General features: G+C 44.7%; 1 protein-coding gene across 1 annotated transcript in view; it reads left to right on the forward strand.

The window, feature by feature from the left end:
* Positions 1–1,967: 1,967 nt before the first annotated feature.
* The window catches only part of LOC144484378 (NACHT, LRR and PYD domains-containing protein 3-like), a 55,017-nt gene continuing 40,942 nt past the window's right edge, over positions 1,968–16,042 (forward strand). The window contains exons 1-4 of the mRNA XM_078202899.1: positions 1,968–2,141; positions 6,717–6,879; positions 13,052–13,146; positions 15,692–15,855. Of these exons, the coding sequence (XP_078059025.1) occupies positions 13,083–13,146; positions 15,692–15,855 (228 nt within the window). The 5' untranslated portion in view covers positions 1,968–2,141; positions 6,717–6,879; positions 13,052–13,082. The remainder of the gene's footprint in view (positions 2,142–6,716; positions 6,880–13,051; positions 13,147–15,691; positions 15,856–16,042) is intronic.

Below are 16,042 nucleotides of genomic sequence, written 5' to 3' on the forward strand. Positions count from 1 at the left end.
AAAGTCAAAGCCATTTCTGACGCACCTGCACCTCAACATCAATCATCTTAATTCTCCTTTGGGCTTATTAAAGTATTTTTCATGAAAGGTTTGTCACTAATCTAGCGACTATTCTTAAACATTTACACAACTTTTTGTGTCATAAGAGGAAACAGAAATGGAAATGGGTGGATGTGTGTGAGAAAGCCTTCGTACAAGCTAAAGAGGTACTAGTAAAGTCAGAAATCCTGACACACTTTAATCCAAATTTACCTTTGCAACTGGCACATAACGCATCGCCTTATGGGATGGAGGCAGCAGTTTCTCACGCAATGCCCGATGGGAAAGAGAAGCCGATAGTTTTTGCACCAAGACCTTGAACAGAGCAGGAATGAACTCTGCACACAAACAAAAGGAAGCTCCAGGAATCATTTTCAGAATCAGGGCAACACCGATGTGGAAGGAAATGTACTGAATTAATGGATAATCAGTCACTAACAATGTTTTTTGGGCCTCATACTAGGATTCCATTTCTCACAGTCAGCCGGACAGACCATAAAATATCGTCAGTCAAGTTTCCAGAGGGAAGCTGAGTTATTAAAGAAGTTATTTTTGGTGGTCAGGGCTCGATACCCAAATCGAGGAGAGAGCAGCGAAGTGTTTGTCTTGTGCAAAAGTTCAGAGCCTGTTGCCACGAGCTCCATTTCACCGAGGGGAATGCCCGCAAGGACCATGGTCAGCTCTGCTGAGGGCTGTTGGCTCTATTCACTCTCCACAGATGCTGTCAAACCTGCTGAGATTTTCCAGTGTTTTCTGTTTATGTTTATTTATTCGTGTCACAAGTAGGCTTACATTAACACTGCAATGAAGTTACTGTGAAAATCCCCAAGTCGCCACACTCCGGCGCCTGTTCAGGTTACACTGAGGGAGAATTTAGCGTGGCCAATGCACCGAAGCAGCACGTCTTTCGGACTGTGGGAGGAAACCGGAGCAACGGAGGAAACCCAGGTCAACAAGGGTTGAACGTCCAAAGTCCACACACAGTGATCCAAGCCGGGAATCGAACCCGGGTCTCTCGCACTGAGAGTCACCGGTGCTAACCACTGGGCCACCCATCCCACCCTTTGGTTCAGATTCCAATATTCACAGTATTTTGCTTTGATTTCAACAAAAGCGATTTGCATTCTTATAGCTCCTTTAATGCTATAAAATATTCCAAAGTCCTTCACTGGAGCAAAATGAGGCAAGTTTATTGTCTTACTGTCCTTACTGGACAGGAGAGTAAAAGCTTGATAAAAGAGGCAGATTTGTAAAAGATTTCTAAGGGACAGATGGGAGTAAATTCTGGAGCTCTGGACCCAGGCAGATGAAGGCACGGCTGACAATGGAGGGATGAAAGAAATGAGGGACGCAGAATTGAAAGAACGCTGAAACTTTGGATGGTTCCAGCGTTGGAGAATGTTAAAGATATCGGAAGGGATGAAATCGTTCAGAAAATTGAAGATGGGAATGAGAACTTTAAAATCAAGGCATTTCTGGACTGAATCCCAATGTCGGTCAGTGAACACAGGGGGCAGGGTCGACAGGCAGCCTGGAGTGAATAAGATCCAGTTTCATTATATGACTGAGCATGGGGAAACAAATTTCTCACTGTGCAGCCCCACTTCCATTCAGCAGTTAAACAGTTAATGTGTTCACCTTTAAAGTTATCAGGTCCTGCATTGAAACATCTGACACAGGCCCTTTGTTTGAAAGTCTAAACATAAGAAAATCGATGGAGTTTTTAAACAGTTTCAGGTTGAAACCCAGTGATTCGTTCTGGAGGCATGACTCCGATTGAACTCACTGTGTGACAGCAATTAATTACAAATTGTTTGTAACTAACTTTGTTCACAGTTCAAAGAGTTTTTAAATTGGCTCAATGATGTGTTTTCTGAATAGCAACTTCCAGTCGGAGGACAGAGACAGAGTCGTTTCAGCACAGCAGGAACCATTCAACCCATCGAGATGTAATACAAATCTCAAATTACAGAGATCAGATCCAATTACTGAACTGTGATTTGCTGAAAGAAAACCAGGAACAACAGTGCGTTTGGAAGCAAAGAGTTTACAAAGAGAAAACTAGCAGACTCCACACGGAAGCAGAGAATCTGCAGGTCAAGGTAAGATTTGTCTGCTCCTGTACTTTATGTATTTCTTTATTTTAAACCATTTTCTCAGTCAGATTATTTTACATGGGCTGTTGTAGCCATTCCCCTTCCATGAGGTTTTATACAGTGACTGAGCTGGAGCAGTGATGAAGGTGATCTGTTTAACAGTGAGGCTCCCAGAATCAGACCACTCCTGTTCCACACCATTATTTTCATTTTTAAGAGGGATGGAATGAGGTGAATCAGAGCATTCCCACATCCCAGTTCAGACCGGGCTGGGCCCTGGACCTTCCTCGATATGGGTTTTTGTAATTACAGGGAATTAATTTTAGAGCTCTGGCGCCCTCAACGCTACGACAACGGATGAATGAACACTGCTCGACAATTATCAGGCAAGAGTGTTCTCTTCCTGTTGGGGAACACTTCAGCGGTCACGGGCATTCACCTCTGATCTTCAGGTAAGCGTTCTCCAAGGCAGCCTTCACGACACACGACAACGCAGAGTGGCTGAGCAGAAACTGATAGCCAAGTTCCGCACACATGAGGATGGCCTCAACCGGGATCTTGGGTTCATGTCACACTATCTGTAACCCCCACGACTCGCCTGGGCTTGCAAAATCTCACTAACTGTCCTGGCAGGAGACAATACACACCTCTTTCATATGTGCTTAACCCTGTCTCCACTCACATTGTCTGTACCTTTAAGACTTGATTAACTGTAAAAACTCGCATTCCAATCATTATTTTGTAAATTGAGTTTGTGTCTTGATATGCCCTGTTTGCAAACAGAACTCCAACTTACCTGGCGAAAGAGCAGCACTCCGAAAGCTAGTGGCTTGTGCTACCAAATAAACCTGTTGGACATTAACCTGGTGTTGTGAGACGTCTTACAGTGTTTACCCCAGTCCAACGCCGGCATCTCCACATCATGCCCTCAACATACAGAGTTTAGCTGCACAGTCTGCATTTCCCTGCTCCAACCAATACTCGGGGAATGACCGCACTCTCAAGTCTTTGGTTAAAAGTCAAAATATCAGATGTACACTGTGACTGTTTGTAATGTTACAGATAGAAATTCACTGCACTGACTGAATTGGAAATGATAACCTCTCTAATCAGCCTCAAACATTGTTTCGAGCTGAATTGGGTGCAGATTTGTCAAACTGGTTCAATTGGTTACTCTCTCCTATAAATAGAAACCTCGAAATAATCTCATAACTTTTACCAGAGGGTGAAACTCAGACACGGGGATTATAAACAGGGTCAGCTCAGATGATTAGTATGATTTCTACTGAGATAACCAGGCTGCATTGAATTGACAAAGGCAGAACCTGCACAGTGACAGTAAAGCCGGTGTGGTTGAGGTCAAGTGGGAATGTAGTTTCTGAACTGATTGTGAAGTATCCCTTTCTTCCTTCCATTTAAATGTGTCGCCTCCCAGGGAGATTATTCTCCTCCACTCCCTGCCGTGAATCCATCCTTTGAGGCTGTAGCTATTATCTAACTGTGAGCTCCCCGCAGTGAATCCATCCTTTGCAGCTGTAGCTATTATCTAACTGTGAGCTCCCCACAGTGAATCCATCCTTTGTGGCTGTAGCTATTATTTAACTGTGAGCTCCCCGCAGTGAATCCATCCTTTGTGGCTGTAGCTATTATCTAACTGTGAGCTCCCCGCAGTGAATCCATCCTTTGCAGCTATAGCTATTATCTCACTGTGAGCTCCCCGCAGTGAATCCATCCTTTGCGGCTGTAGCTATTATCTAACTGTGAGCTTCCCGCAGTGAATCCATCCTTTGCGGCTGTAGCTATTGTCTAACTGTGAGCTCCCTGCAGTGAATCCATCCTTTGCGGCTGTAGCTATTACCTCACTGTGAGCTCAGGCAGTAACTGAGAAACAGTTTATTCAACACTGGGACCCTCACAGCTCAACTTGTTTCTACTCCCCACCATCCCTCTCATTTTGAATAAGAGGTGATGCGATTAACCAGGGACAGGGAGCACAGGGTCTCCACAGACAGTGAAGAGATTGTGGGAGGACCTTCTTGGGGCACAATGTGAGATAATACTCTTTGGATTTAAAAGCGACAGATTTGAATGGAGTAGGAAATGAATGACAGATGGTCATGCTGAGACTGATTCTTGATACAGAAATCAGTATATGTTGGATTCAGTTTGAATAAGTTTTTACAGGTCGCTATAATGAGGTTAGTTGGAGCTCAGTGTGTTCAGCTTTGAATTCCATTCCAAGCGCCCACAATGGCTCCAGGTGGAGCTGAGCTGTAATTGTTAGGTTAATACCTGAGGTGCAGCGACTGAGCTGCTGATAGACTAGTTCAACTGGTTATATTTCTGAGGATGAATTAGCATTGGGTATAATTTAATATTCTGCCCCCATTTTTTTATCTTACTCTGTAAGATCCTGTCAATTCCATTCATTAAAATGATGATAAATCCTGTTAAAGGAAAGAAAGCACTGTTCATGTTCTGAAAGATTGATGGGTAGGAAACAAATACCCGTTCAGTAATACAGCGGGTTACTTGTGGTACCATCAGGATTGAATTGTTAGATCAAACAGTGCGTTAAACTGGGAGGGGATGGTTTGAATCTTTTCTGGTTCAGAACAGACCCCGACATCCTTGAAGGGAATGAGATAAATGATTGTAGGAAGAAGATGTCAGAGTGAGAAAAATTGAACCTTGTTCTCACAAAAAGCCAGTGCAGATATCAGAGCCTGCTGATTGAGTTTTAAACTATTTTAATATCCATGAAAATAAATAATATCAAGGTGTAGTAATCTTACCAAGGCCAGTTTTCCATCACCATACACCCATTTATTTACAGCGGCAGTTGAGTGCCATTCGACTGCTGTAGAGTGTAAATAAGCCCTGAGTCAACAACTGCTGGCCTGTGTGGAGCCAACTGATTTTAACGCCCCCTTCCCTCACCTCCCCCCTCCCCCACCAGCTGCTCCTTCCCTAGGGGAGCTGATACTCAGAGGAAAAGAGGTCCAGCAGAGATCTATTGATGATTCCCCATGGCCATCATAACATCCCTCTCTCCCCCCGCAATTCAATTTATTCCCTGCACCCCCACCAGCAAGCATCCTTTCTGCTGCTTAGTGACCGGCCTTGGGTCAGCTGGAGGTCGGACCAGATCAGTGGGTGTGAAGTGGATGGGGGACCTTTGCTTCTGGAGAAAGTGTGGCAAAGTCACCGATCTGGTTCCTTTTGAGGCCCCGCTTCACCAGGGGCACTGGACTTCTGCACTTCCATGTCGGAGTCCGTAGCAGGAGACTAAGGAAATCTGGCATATCCGCTACAACTCTCACCAACCTTTACCGATGCACCATAGAAAGCATTCTTTCTGGTTGTATCACAGCTTGGTATGGCTCCTATGTTGTCCAAGACTGCAATAAACTGCAAAGAGTCGTGAATGTAGCCCAATCCCATCACGCAAACCAGCCACTGACACTGTCTACACTTCGCGCTGCGTCGGCAAAGCAGTCAGCATAATAAAGGACACGACGCACCCCAGACATTCCCTCTTCCCCCTTCTTCCGTTGGGAAAAGTATATAAAAGTCTGAGGACATGTACCAACCGATTCAAAAACAGCTTCTTCCCTGCTGCCATCAGACATTTGAATGGACCGACCTCGCATTAAGTTGATCTTTCTCTACACCCTCGCTATGTCTGTAACAGTACATTCTGCACTCTTTCCTTTCATTCTCTATGAACAATATGCTTTGTCTGTATAGCGAGCAAGAAACAATACTATTCACTGTATCTGAATACATATGACAATAACAAATCAAATCACTTGGAGGGGCCAGCGTGTGTTCGATCTCCATTTATGGCTCGTCGCTGGCAGTGGCCATGCCTGTGACTGGTACTGTCGCCTGTACTGACACAGGTTCTCTATTCTGGTGATGGTTCAGGTGCTTCCTGATAATCTTGACCTGCACTTGGACTTTGTACAACATGAGCCCTGTCTTTTCTGTTATAATCTTGGGGGTCCAATGGTTGCCGTCCTTGAAGTTCCTCACATGGACTGGATCATCGGTCTTAAATGCTCTTTCTGTTTGCACAGAATCCTGGTTCTTCTTCTGGGTCTTCTTCTGGGACTCCACCTTCCTTGCCAGGTTGATTGGCCATGCTAAATTGACCTGAATGTCAGGGGATGAGCAGAGTAAATATGTGGGGTTACTGGAATACGGTCTGGGTGGGATTGTCATCGGGGCAGACTCGATGGGTCAAATAAACCCCTTCTTCAACCTCGGGATTTTATGAAACCCCAGATTGAAAATTAGGATAGTCTGATGAGACATTTTGTAACCTTCATTAATGTGTCCAATGAAAATACAGTAATTTAAACATTTCCAACACTCCTATTGAAATTCCCTGTTCGCTTCACTGGATGGACTGTCCCAGGATTGAGGAAATTGCCATTCTAATTGAAACATTTCCAACCGTCTTATTGAATCTTTCTTTCAGTTCTGGTTTATGGGCTGACCTGGGAGTGAGAAAATTGTCGTTCTCGTTCACCTGGCACTATTTGTCACTTTTTTTTTCATTCCTGCTTTAATCAGATCTCCGGTGAATGCTGGATTGATTGAGAAAATCCACAGCTGGAAGTAAGCAAGGAGTGTGGACTGCGGGACTAAGAGGTGAACCAGCACAGGATTGTGAGAGTGCCAACCGGAGAGAGACCTTGAGATTGAAAGAACTTCCATATATTTTCTGGAGAGGAAGGTGAGAGAAAGTTGCATTTATTCCGGTCCTGTAGACAGTGCAGAAAGGTTACAAGGTGAGGTCAGAAATGCTGAGTGAGAGGTATGGAGAGTCTGAGCACTGAGTCCAGTTATCGAGGATATAAAATGTTATTTACTGTCAAGCTGATCAGTTTTTGTCTCAAACTTTAATTTAATAAAACCGCAGTGTTCGGCCTTGTTATATCAGTTGTGCAATATTGGAATCGCAGCTTCAGTGTTAACTTAAAACAAACTGACTATTTTGGGTTAATCTTCCTCTGAACTGAACTGAGGGTGTGTGATGGTGGTTTTGTTATTTCCATTTTCAGTTATATTTGCTGATGGATTTCCTCTGTTGCCAGGGTAACAATCTGACTGATCTCAGTACGAGATCTGACGAAGGGGCATCGCTCCGAAAGCTTATGGTATTTGCTACCAAATAAAACTGTTGGACTTTAACCTTGTGTTGTGAGACTTCTTACTCAGTACGAGAGGCAGAGGTACGGACACCAATTAGTGGAGAGAAATCGGATGGGTGGGGGCTAGGCGAGGGGATCACCATGTGAGAGGCGGGATTCTGGAGATAGACAAAAGCAATCAGCTATGCAAGGCAGAAGGAGAGGGAGACCAGGGCAAACAGACACAGACAGGAGTGAAGGAGAAAGGAAAAAGCAGAGAGGTGGAGAGAGAGAGACACTCTTGCAGACAGGCAAGGAAGTTTGAAACTGAGATGGCAAGTGACAAAGCAGCAAGGCTAAACATGGAAGCGGGTGGTGGGGCAATTATGTTAATTAAAGAGGGCTTTAGCCGTGTAGTCAGAGGTGACCTTTAGTTCTTGAAGATCGAAGTGTAAAATCAGTTGGGTGACCCTAAGAAACAGCCAGGGGCAAAATCCATTGGTGTGAAGTGTTTGTAGGTCACCCAGCAGCAGATGGAATGTGAATCTCAGGCACGTCAGGAAGTTTGAGGTGTGTTTAAGAAGGGTAATGCAGTAATCAATCTACATCGAGACTCGGTGAAACATAATTAGTAATGTTGTAGGGGATGAATTGTTTGAAAGTATCCTGAGCCATGTTCTTGAATAGTATATTGAAGAACCAACTAGGGAATCGAAAAACAGTAGACTACATGTGTTAATGAATGATCTTGTAAAGGAGTCTTTCGGAAAGTGTTATCAGAGCAATGAACAAAGAAAAGTACAGAACGGGACAGGGCCCTTCGGCTCTCCAAACCTGTGCCGATCCTGATGCCCTAACGAAACAAAAAAAAACCTCCAGCCCTTACTCGATCTGCCTGCTTCCACCACCTCCCTCAGGCAGTGCATTCCAGGCACCCACCACTCTCTGCGTGAAAAGGTTTGCCTGCACATCTCACTTAAACTTTCCCCCCCTCACCTTGAACCTGTGCCCTCTTGTAATTGACACTTCCACCTTTGCAAAAGGCCTCTGTCTATCCATCCTGTCTCTGCCCCTCATAATTTTGTAGACCTCTATCTGGTCTCTGCTCAGCCTCCATCTTTCCAGTGTAAACTATCCTAGTTCATTCAATCTCTCCTCATAATCAACACCCTCGTGCTGGTGAACCTTCTTTGCACTCTCTCAAAACTCCAGGTCCTGCTGGGAGTGTGGTGACCAGAACTGCACACAATACTCCAAATGCGGCCTAACCAAGGTTTTATATAGCTGCAACATGATTTCCCAGCTCTTGTACTCGGTGCCCTGGCTGATGAAGGCAGGCATGTCATATGTTTTCTTAATCACCGTGTGTCGCCACATTTAAGGAACTGTGGACCTGCACGCCCAGGTCCCGAGATATGTTAATGTTCCCAAGGGTTCTGCCATTCACAGTATAATTCATGATAGAATTTTACATTTAAGTTTGAAAGTGATTAAGTTGCATTAGAAACTAGGGCATTAAATTAAAACAAAAACTCTGAAGGTGTGAGGATCAAATTGAATTTGGTGGACTGGAAAACTATGTTTAAAGATATGACAGCTGTCAGACAATGGCTAACATTTATAGAATTAATACATAGTTTACAATAGCAATACAATCTGAAACCCAGAAAGGAATGTGTTCCAATCATGGCTAATGGAAACAAAGCAAGGATTGTGTCGGATCAAAGGAAGCAGCATATAAAGTTGATGTGGATTTATGGGTGTAGGAGTAGGTTGAGAATCCAAACAGGAATGTCTGTCATCCACTCCAAAAGCAGAGTTCACTGGCAGTCCTTGCCACAGCAGCATTTTCTTCCTGTGGTCGGCACATTGGTAAAGGAAGACGACATGTGTCTGTATCTGCGTTTGCATTGTCCTTCCCTGCCAGCCTTGATCACCATGTTATACTGGTTTGGTGACAGTGTGAGAGCCCAGTGCTGTATTCTCACTGAGGCCTTAGAACATAGAACATAGAAAGCCACAGCACAAACAGGCCCTTCAGCCCACAAGTTGCGCTGATCACATCCCTACCTCTAGGCCTATCTATAGCCCTCAATCCCATTAAATCCCATGTACTCATCCAGAAGTCTCTTAAAAGACCCCAACGAGTTTGCCCCCACCACCACCGACGTCAGCCGATTCCACTCACCCACCACCCTCTGAGTGAAAAACTTACCCCTGACATCTCCTCTGTACCCACCCCCCAGCACCTTAAACCTGTGTCCTCTCGTAGCAACCATTTCAGCCCTTGGAAATAGCCTCTGAGAGTCTACCCTATCCAGACCTCTCAACATCTTGTAAACCTCTATCAGGTCACCTCTCATCCTTCGTCTCTCCAGGGAGAAGAGACCAAGCTCCCTCAACCTATCCTCATAAGGCATGCCCCCCAATCCAGGCAACATCCTTGTAAATCTCCTCTGCACCCTTTCAATGGCTTCAACATCTTTCCTGTAATGAGGTGACCAGAACTGCGCGCAGTACTCCAAGTGGGGTCTAACCAGGGTCCTATAAAGCTGCAGCATTATCTCCCGACTCCTAAACTCAATCCCTCGATTAATGAAGGCTAGTACGCCGTACGCCTTCTTGACCGCATCCTCCACCTGCGAGGCCGATTTAAGAGTCCTATGGACCCGGACCCCAAGGTCCTTCTGATCCTCTACACTGCTAAGAATGGTACCCTTCATATTATACTGCTGCTTCATCCCATTGGATCTGCCAAAATGGATCACTACACACTTATCCGGGTTGAAGTCCATCTGCCACTTCTCCGCCCAGTCTTGCATTCTATCTATGTCTCGCTGCAACTTCTGACATCCCTCCAAACTATCCACAACACCACCTACCTTGGTGTCGTCAGCAAACTTACCAACCCATCCCTCCACTTCCTCATCCAGGTCATTTATGAAAATGACAAACAGCAAGGGTCCCAGAACAGATCCCTGGGGCACTCCACTGGTCACTGACCTCCATGCAGAGAAAGACCCCTCCACAGCCACTCTCTGCCTTCTGCAGGCAAGCCAGTTCTGGATCCACAAGGCAACAGCCCCTTGGATCCCATGCCCTCTCACTTTCTCAAGAAGTCTTGCATGGGGGACCTTATCGAACGCCTTGCTGAAGTCCATATAGACCACATCCACCGCTCTTCCTTCGTCAATGTGTTTGGTCACATTTTCAAAGAACTCAACCAGGCTCGTAAGGCACGACCTGCCCTTGACAAAGCCGTGCTGACTACTTTTGATCATACTAAACTTCTCTAGATGATCATAAATCCTGTCTCTCAGGATCCTCTCCATCAACTTACCAACCACTGAGGTTAGACTCACCGGTCGGTAATTTCCCGGGCTGTCCCTGTTCCCTTTCTTGAATATAGGGACCGCATCTGCAATCCTCCAATCCTCCGGAACCTCTCCCGTCTCCATCGACGATGCAAAGATCATCGCCAAAGGCTCCGCAATCTCCTCCCTCGCCTCCCACAGTAACCTGGGGTACATCCCATCCGGTCCCGGCGACTTACCAACCTTGGGGGGAATGCGCTTGGATTCACTGCAAAGACTCATCAATGGCTTATGGTCTGTGCATATGGTGAATGAAAGACCACAAAGATACTGATGAAAATGTTTCACAGCGAAATCGATGGCTACACCTTCCTTGTCTGACTGAGAATATCCCTTCTCAGCTTCTGTCAGCGTATGAGCTGCAAAACCAATGGCTTGCTCTGACCTGTCCTCCATCAGATGAGGGAGTTCTGCCCCAACACCGTAGGATGAGGCATTGCATGATAGAATGAGTTCCTGTCTTGTTCAAAGTGATCGAGCAGATTAGCTAATTGCAGCAGAGCCTTCACATCCTTGAAAGCTTTCTTTTATGCTGACCCCCCACTTTAATTTGGTTTCTTTGTGAAGCAGTATATACAGTGGTCCCAACACTGCTGAAAGATCTGGCAAAAACATGCCGTAAAAGTTAACCAAACCCAAAAATGACCTCAGCTCGGACATATTCTTGGGGTCTGGAGCTTTTTTCCTCCACAAGTGATGAACGCTGCACTATGATTTTGTGAACTAGATATTCCACAATTTGGCTATTACTGGCTCCAGGAAGACCAGATTCGATAGAGTTCTCCTTCAGACAATTTACTCATTTTCTGTGGCCAGGTTTACTGCTGGTTTCCCTGGAAGGGGAGCATGCCATGTCCACCGGCATGAGCGAGAAATTCCTTACCTGGAGGGCATTTGCAAGGTCTGGGATAGAGATTGAATCTCTTTACAGAGATTGTGTTTTGACGTTTCAATTTTCCCCTGGTAGTCTGCCTACTTGATGCCGTATCCCAAGATGCAAAAGAAGTACAAGGAAGGACACCCAGAAACCTCACAGAAATAATAGAAACCCGACAGTGCAGAAAGAGGCCATTCGGCCCATCGAGTTTGCACTGACAACAATCGCATGTTGGACTTATCCCCACAACCCCACGCAGTTACCCCATTAATCACTCTAACTAACACATCCCGCCACACGAAGGGACAATCTTACATGAATAATCAACCTAAGCCGCACATCTTTGGACTGTGGGAGGAAACCGGAGCAGCCTGAGGAAACCCAGAATGATACGGGGAGAATGTGCAAACTCCAGACAGACAGTGACCAAGCCGGGAATCGAAGGCAGGTCCTTGGAGATGTGAGACAGTAGTGCTAACCACTCTGCCACTATATCTCCCAATGCTAAACCAGTTTGTTCAGATCCATAGCTCTAAATGAGTATCTCAATTAAAGAAAGGGTTCCACAGGCTGGAAGATGTTTGGGATGAGTATTCCAGAGCGTAGTCTCTTGGCAGCTGAAGGCAAGGGGCCCATGTGTCGAAGAATCCACATAAGGGCTGGTCAAACTTTCGGGAGCGCGGAAATATTGCCAACATCTAAGGCTGGACTATAATATCTGGCTGGGACGTGTGAGTCAGTGGATATATTTGAAAAGCTCGATTGAGGTTCCAGATGGTGTACACGGATCTAGGGTTAATGAAACATGGTGCAAGTTAGGATACAAGAAGCAAGTTTCAGGGCAGTTCGTAAGATCATCTTGCATGTGTAACACTTTTTTATTTGCTGACTAGCAATATATTTATGAGAAACGGATAGCCCACCCAGTGGGACTCCAGAGAATGGGATTGGGAAGATAAACCAATGCCAGTGATATGTGCTCTGCAATTTACTGGATAAACAAAAAGACGGATAATTTCCACCCAGCTGGAAGGCAGTGAAGAGCTGATCATGTGATCAACTGTGCCAAAGGCTTCAGAGACGTAGAGTCGGCTGAAGATACTTCACTGACCATTTTATTTCTGCTAGAATGTAATGTTTGACTTTGATAAGAGCTGTTTCAGTATTGTGGCATAGGTGGATACCTAGTTAGATGTATTCAAACAAGCTCCAAGAAAGTTGTGTCAACATTTATCAGGTAAAGTTATCGTCACGTGTTTTGGAGAAAAGGGAGGCTGGACATGGGCCAGGGATTTTCAAGGGCAAATGAAATCAAGATGATTTTTTGAAGAGGCAGTACCAAGGTTGTGGGGTCACCGTCAGATCTACCAGTTATATATATCCACATGGTGTTTGTGAGATTGTAAATACCAAAAGATCGTCCCCATATAAAATTTGGAAATCACATTGCTGCTTAAAGATACAAACAAGGCATTTTCACTTCACAGTTTCCATTTAACCCTGCTCTGGATTTGTCTATTTCAGAGCACCAGAATCGAAAACACCTGTCACAAAAATGGCTGAAGGTTTCAACAGCGGAGTATATCCAATATCTTCAAAAAGATTGACTTTGGACAATGGTAGGTTCAGAAAATACTCCCAAGTTTTCACCGTCCTGTTAATGAATCCAGACCTCATTCATGAACCTGCTGTTCACACAAGGAGCAGAGAAGAACATAGCGGCAGCAAATTATAAACCGGTAAAACTGATATAATGAAGTTGTGCTGAAAGCAATGTCTAGTGCATGTCGATAGGCATTGTTTACATGGACATCCAGAAGGAATTTGGACAGAGTTTCTTAAAATTTCTGTCATGCAATTGAAGGCAAATTTGTGACCTCATTGTGAAATTGGTGGAAAAGCAAGGGATAGAGATGAGGTAAATGGTGATTTAGGCTGACTGTCAGGATGCAACTTGCTGTGTTCCAGAAGCATCTGTGTTCGGCTCACAATTACGAACCAAATTTATTGACAGCCTAGATGTTGGAATAAAAAAATGGATATATAAAACTGATTATGACACAAAGTTATTGAAACATTGTCGTCAATATAGCTGGCAATATAAGAACATAAGAAATAGGAGCAGGAGTAGGCCATCTGGCCCTTCGAGCCTGCCCCGCCATTCAACAAGATCATGGCTGATCTGAAGCGAATCAGTTCCACTTACCCGCCTGCTCCCCATATCCCCTAATTCCCTTATCGATCAGAAAACTATCTACCCGTGATTTAAACATATTCAACGAGGAAGCCTCCACCACTTCAATGGGCAGAGAATTCCAGAGATTCACTACCCTCTGAGAGAAGAAGTTCCCCCTCAACTCTGTTCTGAACCGGCCCCCCCTTATTTTGAGGCTGTGCCCTCTAGTTCTGGTTTCCCTTCTAAGTGGAAAGAATCTCTCCACCTCTACCCTATCCAGCCCCTTCATTGTCTTATACGTCTCTATAAGATCACCCCTCATCCTTCTAAACTCCAACGAGTACAGACCCAATCTGTTTAATCTCTCCTCATAAGCCACACCCCTCATCTCCGGTATCAACCTGGTGAACCTTCTCTGCACTCCCTCCAAGGCCAATATATCCTTCCGCAAATAAGGGGACCAAAACTGCACACAGTACTCCAGTTGCGGCCTCACCAGTGCCTTGTACAGTTGCAGCAAGACCTCCCTGCTTTTATACTCCATCCCTCTCGCGATAAAGGCCAACATTCCATTCGCCTTCTTGATCACCTGCTGCACCTGCAGACTGAGTTTTTGCGATTCATGCACAAGGACCCCCAGGTCCCTCTGCACAGTCGCACGATGTAATTTTTCTCCATTTAGATAATATTCCAATTTACTATTATTTCTTCCAAAGTGGATAACCTCACATTTGCTAACATTATATTCCATCTGCCAGATCCTCGCCCACTCGCTCAGCCTATCCAAGTCTCTCTGCAGACTTTCCGCGTCCTCCACGCAATTTGCTTTCCCACTCACCTTCGTGTCATCAGCAAACTTGAATACCCTAGATTCAGTCCCCTCCTCCACATCATCTATGTAAATGGTAAACAATTGAGGCCCCAGCACCGATCCCTGCGGCACGCCACTGGTCACCAACTGCCAACCAGAAAAGCACCCATTTATCCCAACTCTCTGCTTCCTGTTAGATAGCCAATCACCAATCCACGCCAACACCTTACCCCTAACTCCGTGTACCCCAATCTTCTGCAGCAACCTTTTGTGAGGCACCTTATCAAACGCCTTCTGGAAATCTAAAAACACCACATCCACCGGTTCCCCTCTGTCAACCGCACTAGTGACATCTTCATAAAAGTCCAGTAGATTCGTCAAACACGACTTTCCCTTCATGAATCCATGCTGCGTCTGCTTGATCGAACCATTCTTATTCAGGTGCTCTGTTATTTCCTCTTTAATAATGGACTCGAGCATCTTCCCAACTACGGACGTTAAGCTAACCGACCTGTAGTTACCCGCCTTATGCAATGAAATATCAGTAAATTAAGTGAATTGGCACGTTTGTGGCAAATAGATTAAAATGCAGGCAAATATCAGGTCCTTCACTTTCAATAAGGGATAGAACAGGGCCCTTTCCAAATGTGGAAAACCTAGAAACTTGGAAGCTCTACAGAACCTTGGGAATTCCTGAATATAGATTGTTAAAATATCGTGAAAAGGGAGCATAAAGTAAAACAAACAATTTAATGTTGGATTTTATGTCCAGAGGACAAGAGCATGTAGGGATAGAAGTTATGTTACAAGCGAGACAAGCTCCTGAATAGACCAATCCCGGCTGTGGCGATTGCAGTTAAAATAAAGGCAAAACCTTTCAGGAATGAAATTGAAAAATGCTTCGAAACGCAAAAACATTTCCTGCAAAAAAGGTAATTGATATTGGAAAGTTGATGTGAATTGCTTCTTACTAACCAGGGGTATGAAGTGATTTGGAGGTCAGCTGGATACATGGGTTTTATTCACAAATGAGATAAATATCATGAATGTTTTCTGAAAGATAGTTGATAACATGGCTCACATGACATTTAAGTGGGTTGTTTTAAGTTTACGGGAAATTAAAACAGTCCAGATAGGAACTCATTGTGTTTCATTTTTTTCCAATTTCTGTTCACAGATCCAAACTCTAAAATGACTGAGTTCTTGACAAACTGTAAAGATGACCAACTGTTGCTGTTGACCAAATTCTACCGGGACAGACTAGAACAGGCGATTGAAGGAGTGGCGAGACTCTGTCTGATGTTTGCAGCATGCGATCATATTGGTGTGAAACAAAGTCATGTAAGTCCAGGATATAGTGGGTTTAGTGATTTTGCCCATTTTCACTTCGCAGACCTGATGAAATTAGAGGAAGAATAATTTGCTGAACAATAAGAAGCCATGGTCTCTCTTGCTGCTCTCCTAAAAAGACAACTGTTCCAGTACAGCTACAATGCTGGCATCTACCCAACAACGTGTAAAAAATGTC

The sequence above is a fragment of the Mustelus asterias genome, unplaced genomic scaffold, assembly GCF_964213995.1.
Source record: "Mustelus asterias unplaced genomic scaffold, sMusAst1.hap1.1 HAP1_SCAFFOLD_102, whole genome shotgun sequence".
Taxonomy (NCBI): domain Eukaryota; kingdom Metazoa; phylum Chordata; class Chondrichthyes; order Carcharhiniformes; family Triakidae; genus Mustelus; species Mustelus asterias.